We start from the raw sequence: 8,978 nt of genomic DNA, 5'->3' as shown, positions 1-8,978 counted from the left end.
CGGTATGGATACAGCAGGTTTTGTTTACCCATTTTTCAGTTGATGGATTGCTCCTAGCTTTTGGCTGGTGTGAATAATGTTGCTATGAACGTTTGTGTGCAAGTCCTTCTGCAGCCACATTTTCAGTTCTCTTGGGTATACACCTAAGAGTAAAGTTGCTGGATTACATGGTAAGTGTATGTTTAGTTTTTAAAGGAAACTGCTGAATGACACAGCCATACCAGCGGTGCATGAGAGTCCTAGGCTCTGCACGGGCCGGTCAGCTCTTGGGTTGTCAGAATTTGGCTGCAGTCGTTCCCGACGGCGCGTGGCGGCATCCCCGTGTGCTTTTACTTTGCATCTAATGACCAGTGACGTTGAACATCATGTACTTAGTCATGTCTACATGTTCTGTGTGAAATGTCTTTTGGCCAGTCTTCTTGTTAATGAATAGAAATTCTTTTTTGCTTGTTTTTAATTTATCTGTTTTTAATTGAAGGATGATTGCTTTACAGTATTGGTTTGATTTCCGCCACTGAATAGAAGTTCTTTACATAGTCTGGACACTGTTCCTTCATCAGATATATTTTGAAAATATTTTACCTAGTCTGTGACTTGTCTATTAATTTCCTAAATGGTTTCTTTCAAACAACAAAACTTGTACCTTTGACGAGGTCCAGTTCATTTTATTTTTTTATGAATTGTGCCCTCAGGGTCACATGTAGGAAATCCCCGCTAACCTTTCAGAGCAACTGCCTGCTGTGTTTTCTTCTAGACATTTTACAATTTTAGGTCAGTGGTTCTCCGCTGGGAAGTTTTGCTCTCCAGGGCACATGTGGGGATACCTGAAGACAGTCTGGAGGGTCCCAGCTGGTGGAGTGGGCCAGTGGCACCTAACAGAGGCCAGTGATGGGGCTCAAGGTACTGCAGTGCCCAGGACAGCCTTCAGAGCACAGAATCATCCCGTCGGAAATGCCAGCAGTGCTGTGGCTGACAAACCCTGGGTCAGCTCTGGCCACTCGGAGTTCACTGTGTGTGGTGTGAGGTGGGGATCTATGTGCACTTTCTTTCTGCATGTGAGGTAAGGATATAAGTTGTTTCTTTTTTTTTTAATCTTACTGCACTGAATTGCCTTGGCACCTTTGTTGAAATCAAGTGACCATAAACATGAGGATTTATACCTAGATTCTCTAGTCTCTTCCTTTGATTTGCATTCTACCTTTATGCCAGTGAACTTTGAAATCAGGTAGTGTAAATCCCCAACTTTGTTCTTTTTCTAAGAAATTTCTTCTTTACATTTTCATATACATTTTAGTATTAGCTTTTCAAATTCTGTAAAAAACAAAACAAAAGTGGCATTTTGATGATTATATAAATTAATTTTAAGGAAAATTAGCCCTCTTATGAACAGTCTTCTAATCCATCTTGGTATATTTCTCCAATTACTTGGATCTTTAATTTCTCCCAGAAATGATTTTGTAGGTTTCAGTATAAATATCTTACACTTGTTTGGTTAAATTTATTCCTATGTAGTTTATTTTTAGATGATATTGTAAATGGAGCTGTATTCTTAATTCCATGTTTGAATTGTTTACTGAGAATATATAGATTTGGTATTCTATAGTCTTGCTAAACATGCCTTTTTTTTGGGGGGGGGGTTCCTTGTTGTTTCCTACATACAATTTATGTGATCTGAGAGTTTTACTTCATCTCCAGTCTGTGTGCCTTTAATCCCTTTTCTGGCCTCCTCTCAGTAGAATCTCTGATATAACGTTGAACAGAAGTAGTGAGAGCCGCATACCTTTCAAAATTAAAAATTCAGAATTCTGAGACACTTTTAGTCCTATGTGTTTGGGTAAGGGGTGCAAACTTGTAGTAATTAACTTTTAGGATTGCTGGGAGGATTAAACAAGATACCACATACAAAACGCTTAGTGGAAATCCTGGCACAGACAAGTGACCTTCTAAGAGACAGCTTTTAGAAAGAGAATCAAGTGGCTGCTGGCGGACAGCATCAGGGACCAGGGCTCTGCTGTTAGGATGCGGGCCTGGGCGGACACGTTGTCTGGGTGGCCCTCTGTGCCCCATGGCTAGGGGATGGAGTGCTCCGTGGCTGTCCCCACCGGGAGTCAGCACACGTTTGGTCAGCTGCCAGCAACTGCTGGTGTCAGGGGAGCTCTGCCAAAGTACTGATACCTGAGCCCCAAAGTAGCCAAGCCCAGGATGCAGTGTACGACATTGTGAAACAGGGCGGATGCAGTGGGGGGAAGGACCCAGGCCTGCGGGGCGGTGCTGAGGCTCAAGGTTGCTGGGCAGTAGTGTTAAGAGGGGCTTGGGGCATACGCTGTGTTTACATCAAGAGAAAACACTTCATTATTTCCATGTGCGTTGTTGCTGCCTTTCTCTAAGGTTTATTCTAGAAGTAGATCCATTTTATCTGCTGAGACTTGATATCTATTTGGGGCTTCCCAGGTCGCACTAGTGGTAAAGAACCTGCTTGCCAGTGCAGGAGACATGAGAGATGTGGGTTCAATTCCTGGGTTGGGAAGATTCTCCGGGAGAAGGGAATGGCAACCCACTCCAGTCCTCTTGCCTGGAGAACCCCATGGACAGAGAAGTCCGAGGGGGCTACAGTCCATAGGGTCACTCAGAGCAACTTAGCATGCATGCACACGATGTTTATTTGAGGTAGAAATCGCAGCTGAGATGAGTACCATGAGGGGAGAGAAGCATGAGGGCATCATGCAGCATCTGCAGCCTCGCTATGTTGAGCGTTTCTCTCCGAGACAAGCTGAGCGGCTGTGTGTGTAGGAGTCATCCTGAATCCCCATTTCCTCCAGGGGACGGCGGGCATCCTGGAGGCCGGCGGAGACCCTGGTCTGTGGTGGGTGATGCATTCCTCACCAGAAACTAGGCTCGCAGAAGCCAGGGCTACTTCCATTGTGCCAACAATCATTAACTACAGCTCCTGACACCTGTCCTCATTAATTACTTTGAAAGGAATCTCAGGGACCTAAGGTGTAACTGTGATAATGGACCAGCATCCTTCATACCTAGCAGATGATAACCAAGAGACTTGGTGCAGGAGTGGGGGAGGTTTCCTTTGTTCTCAGCAATAAACAGAATTTAATTTCCAGCCTTTATTTAACAGTACAGTGCTTCAATGACAAATCCTGGGACTTAATTATGATCATCTCCGGGACCACAGACTGGGTTTATATAGAAAAGGCCCAACAGGGGAGGGTCAGTACTTCTCTGAGACACACACTCAGACGTCAGAAAGCCACACGAAGGCGCTTCTTCATACACCGCACACGTGCCCAAACGTGATGACATACGAAGGCATCCTTTCATGGCCGAGGACGAGCGGTGGGCTGAGAGGCGTCCTCATCACGGCAGCAGGTGGTTCTCAGAGGCACAGACCTTGTGCTGACTGATCGAATCTAGAGGGAGAGAAGCGGTTAGCACTGATAATGGCCTGCATTCGGCAAGACAAACATCTTATCACAGCGGTAGTGTTAGTCGCTCAGTTGTGGCCAACTGTCTGCGACCCCATGGACTGTAGCCTGCCAGGCTCCTCTGTCCACGGTCTTCTCCAGACAAGGATACTGGAGTGGGTGGCCATTTCCTCTTCCAACCTTATCATAGATACACAAAACGTATTTAAAATCTTCAGTGGTCCTGGGCTTCATGGTCCACACGTGCCTATTTACAGTGAAGCAGAATAAGATAAAGTGAAATGAAGAGTTCAGCTCCTCAGCTGCACCAGCCACATTTCAAACGCTCGGCATCCACATGTCGTCTTGGATGCAGCACACTTGGACATGCCCTTCATGGTGGAACGTTCCAGTGGACAGTCCATGACATGGGAGACGCAAATTCTCATCTTGCTACGGCAAGTACACCCTGGTACAGGGCAGAGCATAACTAACTGTTTTTAGAGAACCACAGGACCTGCCCTGGCCCAGGACCAGCCCCGGCTGCAGGAGAGGCGGCCGGCACAGGTGGGCCTGCAGCCGGCTCCAGCAGCCTGGTGCTCTCAACACCGGAGAGCTGACTGCCCCCAGCCCTTCTGCTGCTGTTAGGATGAGAGAGGCGTGCGGTGGGTGGTCAGTGCTGACTCACTGACAAAGTTAACTTATTGACGGCAACATTATCCAGTGGGTGAACAACTGTGTCTGAAGGACTTTAAGAGGTCAGGATGATGACCAATAGAACATGGAAAGCTGTGACGGTTTTGAGATACAAAGCAGAAAAAATGGGTTTATTTTATGACTAAAAGAAAAACAAAACAAAACAAAACAGACAAAAAACAGGAGGAAAAAACAGCTCATCTTAGTTGTAGCTCAAGGCAGTGCCCCGGAATTTAATCACAGCCCTCCAGAATGAATGCACGGCCGCAAAGGCGGTCTGAGCTGGGAACTGAATCCCAGAAGGGGGGATCATTAATATTTGTTATATAGATCATACACATTATATAAGTGTAATTAATATATACAGTGGAACTGTAACAATTATCATTGATATCACACACACCATAGTCCTCTCCACAATACAATTAGGGGTTATTATGACTTATATTTTAATGTTAGTCCTTTATTCATGATATGTATTGCATATACTTTCTCTCAGTTTGTTACTTGCCTTTTAACTTTTCTTATAGAAGTTTTTACTTATATATTAAAATTATACCAGTCTTATTGCATTTGTACTTTGAATCACAGGTACAAAGGCTTCCCTAGACTTTGTAATACAAAAATCCAGCCATATTTTCTTCCAGGTTGTAAAAACCCCATTGATTCTATTTTTTACATTGATTTCTGACAGGATGTCATTTTTTTTTTTTTAGGATGTCATTTTTGAAAGCCAGAGAAGACTGCAAATAGGATGATGCTCTTTCCTACCTAATCTAAAAATCCAGTATATAATTAGCACAGAACAGATAAATAGATCAGTGGACAAGAACAAAATCCAAAAACTGACCCATGCATATATGGGAGTTGAAGAAATGATTCAAGGTGGCATTACAAACCAATGGAGAAAATTCCCTGACAGTCCAGTGGTTAGGACTCCATGCTTCCCTGCTCGGGGAATTAAGATCCCGCATGCCAAAAAAAAAAAAAAAAAAAAAATCAGTGAAGAATGATAAGTTATTAAAGAGATGAGATGATTCCTTATATCCCACAATAAATACAGATGGATTAATGCTCTAAACATTAAAAGACTATAAGAGCATTAATAGAGACGGGAGACTAGGGTAAAGCTCGGGGCAGGGAAAGCTTTCTAAGTGAAACCTCAGTTTAGGTGCTGTGGAGGAACAGAGGTATTTGATTTCATCCAGAATCATAATTAAAAACGAAAACCCACAGAAAACACCATATAAATAAAGATAGACAAGTTGAGAGGATTTTATATTTATCACAGAAGGTTAGAGTTCACATTAAACAATCAGTGTAAAGCAATGTGGAAAAGAGAAACAGCCTGATGTAAAAGAAGGCAGGGGGCAAGAGCAGCCAAGTCCCCGCTCGGTGCTCACGAGGAACTCAGTAATTAGCATACACATTAGGTAACGAGGTCCCCAGATACTGAAAGCATGGTTCAAGTCTGGAACTGGTGAGGGTGTGGGAAATAGGAATATCAAAGTACTGTTAGAGTGCAACCTAGCGAAGCTGTGTGCATCAAAATTTAAAGGACACAGACCCCAGGGTTCAGTAATTCCCCATCTATGAATCAAAAATGCTCCTGTCTGGGATTGGGCAGACCAACTAGAGCTTAAGACGACCTCTTAAAATTGAATTAGAATCACTCCAACTAGAACACACACACACACAGAGTTTACAACAGCAGAAATAGTGGAAATAATTCCAAATATCAAATCGTAAGGAGTGTACAAATTAATCACAGCACCTCTGATGGTTAAAAAGAATGAAGCAATTGCATCAAAATGGAAGGATCTCCTAGACCCAGAGTTGGATAAAAGCTCATGAATGTGAGATTCTCCATTTACCGAGAACAAACCCTCAATACATGTGTTTATATACATTTATTTCTATGTAAATACATGTTAAACCTGAAAGAGACAGCTTTGTCTGTAGTGTAACTACTTTAGGGAAGGGTAGTTGGATTTGGGGATTTTATGTATTTCTCTGCTGTTGGATTTCCTTGACCATGAAATCAGGTGTCACTCTACATATCCGTCCATCTAGTTTGGCAGGCAAAAAAATATTGGCCGGAGAAGGATCCAGTTTTAAATTCAGATAAAACAGAAGCCACAAAAAGTCCGTGGCTAACCTCTCTGCCCTCTGGGACGGTGCTGCCCGAGGGGTTCACCCCTGGACCTCCAAACAGGGATGAGGGGCGCGTGGTGGCGTGTGCGTTGGGGGCAGGAGGGCACTCAAGGAGCGGCTGAGCGCCAGGCCAGCCACGTCCAGGGGGCGCCTCCCAGCCCCATGTTCCTGACTGTAAACACACCCGGGGAGAGGGATTTCTGTCCAAGTTCATTTGGCATCCGAAGACGGCCACGTCCCCAAATTCCAATGTCATGTCAGATGTACGATCGTCTAACACCCCATAAAACGTGACCACAAGACACATGTTAGCACAGTGCCAGTCCCCGCCAGCCTAGAGGGAGACAGATTGTACACGAGCGGCTCCCATGAAATTGCAATTGGAAAGAAAGAAACCCAGGTTTTGTTTGTTTGTTTTCAGCAGAGCTATCTCGCAGGTCTTGGCACACATTATCTGCACACGTTCAAGTTCACTGGCCGTGCTTCTGTGTGGTCGTGTGGTTGGGATGTTGAATCAACATGCCGCCAACGCTTTTTCTTTTTTTTAAGGGTGGGATGGATAAGTCACTTTATTGAACTAAGACTCCGGTTGCCAACAACCAGATGTGGTCCTGTGTGTAGAGTTTGGGGCCCCTCAGGGCCCTGGCTGGGAGCTTTATCTTGACAAAACGAGCCATGAATTTTAGGGCTGGCAAACAGCAGTGTCTGTGCAGCCGGTATCTGTGCATAAGGGGTCAGCTCGTGACTCTGCAGGGCTTCCCTGGTGGTTCAGATGGTAAAGAGTCTGCCTGCAATACAGGAGACGTGGGTTCGATCCCTGGGTTGGGAAAAATCCCCTGGAGAAGTGAATGGCAACCTGTTGCAGTATTCTTGCCTGCAGAATTCCATGGAGAGAGGAGCCTGGTGGGCTACAGTCCATGGGGTTGCAGAGCTCGACACAACTGACCGAGTAACACTTTCACGCGATACTTTCTTCTCTCTGCTGAGCAGAGCGAGGGTCCCTGATGGTTGCTGACGGTCGCCAAGTCCTTTCTGATGCTGAGCCCGGCCCGTGCTTCTCTCTGGACCCACACCAAGCATCTGTCCCCTCTTAACCTGCTGTTTCCTCTTCTGCACAAGCCAGGCCCTTCTCTGCTTCTCCATGGATCCTGAGTTCTAGGCCCTCACTGTTCTCCCGGGTGTTCGGAATCCAAGTCTAGGACTCCCCTCCCCATCTTCTCTGTCCTCACACAGCACAGCGTCCAACTTGCCAGAGGGTGCAGTTGGACTCAGCACTTTTATTTAACATCTGACAGCTTCACATCACCTCCATGACTATTACCCTGGTCCTAACCACCATCACTGATCACCTGAATCTCTGTAAGAGCCTCAGGTCACTCTCTGCTTCTCTTTAAAAATATGTCTCAGAGCCCATTTCCCTTTCTTAAAATCCTCTGGTGACTTCTGCTCATTCTTAGAACAAAAACCACACAGCTGACTGCTGTCCACGCAACCTATGGGCTCCAGGCTCCGCCGTCTCCTCCCTGTCATCCCCTGGATCCACGGCCTCTGCCCACCTCTTACCCTGACCCTAACTGTTCCCTTAGCGCCACATAAGCCCATCTGGCCTTGGCGATGAGCCCAGCTCACTGTCTCTCTCCACATTCACAACCTGTTTTCTTCATAGTATTTATCACCACCAGGATTTTAGAAAATGTTGTCTGTCGTCTTTAGACTGTAAGCCCCCAAAGAGCAAGGGCTGTATCTGCCTTGTCACCTGCTATTCCAGGAGTGCCAAGAACATGCTTGGCACATGGAAGATGCTCAACAAACACCAACTGGATGAGTGAATGACCTGATGCCGTGCAGAGGATCTGAAGGAGACAGTCTAACCTAGCAGGTTTCAATCTTTTTTTCTGCTCTGATATTGGGGTAGAGATGCTCACTTATCTGATACTTAACCAAGGGTACAATATGAATTTGTGCTGTCTTAGACAAGGCTGTCTAGTTTATTCCTAGCATGCCAACTTTTCCTTTCCACCCAAGAAATGTGAGAGAAAAGATATCACAGGGCTAGGCTTGAGTTCACAATTTTTTCTATTACATTTTATATCTATTCCTGGGCATGGAAATGCTAATGATTTTAGTAAGTGTATTTTAAGAATCTTGCTGAATTGATTATAACCATTTCTTGACTCTCTTCAATTTTTCTATGTATATACTGTATCATAGGCAAATATGTTGTACTTTTTGTTATACTCTTTATCGTTTAGGAAAGTTCTCTTATTCCTAATTGTTTTTAATCATGAGTAGGTACTGGATTTTCTCTAACGCTTTTCAACGTCTGCTGAGAACATTCAATGGACTAGAAGAAAAGATTTAATGATATTTGTTTCTACATTCTTCAGTTAAACCTTACCTGATTATATGTTTCTTAACATACTGCTAAATTTAATTTGCCAATATTTTACTTTGGATTTTTACATCCATCTTCACAAATGAGTTTGGGTTAGTCTTGTAAAATGAGATGAAATAGCTTCTTTTCATTTTTTCCTGCAGTAATTTGAGATGTTTGGTAAAACTTTTGTTAAAACTATCTAGGGGGAGGTGGTAATGATTTTTTGTGGTCAGACAGACATGAGCTGAAAGTTACCATTTAAACCGTTTTAAGTGTATAGTTCAGCGGCATTAAGTACATTCACAATACTGTGCCACCATGACCACTGCCCGGGT

General features: G+C 44.4%; 1 protein-coding gene across 9 annotated transcripts in view; it reads right to left on the bottom strand.

Annotated features, from left to right (window-relative positions):
- Window positions 1–3,104: 3,104 nt before the first annotated feature.
- The window catches only part of MCPH1 (microcephalin 1), a 220,651-nt gene continuing 214,777 nt past the window's right edge, over window positions 3,105–8,978 (bottom strand). For all 9 annotated transcript variants that reach the window (XM_043454468.1, XM_043454466.1, XM_043454467.1 and 6 more), the window contains one exon: window positions 3,105–3,422. In XM_043454468.1, coding sequence (XP_043310403.1) covers window positions 3,370–3,422 — 53 coding nt within the window. In that variant the 3' untranslated portion in view covers window positions 3,105–3,369. The remainder of the gene's footprint in view (window positions 3,423–8,978) is intronic.

The sequence above is a fragment of the Cervus canadensis genome, chromosome 31 (genome assembly GCF_019320065.1).
Source record: "Cervus canadensis isolate Bull #8, Minnesota chromosome 31, ASM1932006v1, whole genome shotgun sequence".
NCBI classification, from domain to species: domain Eukaryota; kingdom Metazoa; phylum Chordata; class Mammalia; order Artiodactyla; family Cervidae; genus Cervus; species Cervus canadensis.
Note: the sequence above shows the minus strand (reverse complement) of the source record. Positions and strands in the feature narration are given on the sequence as shown.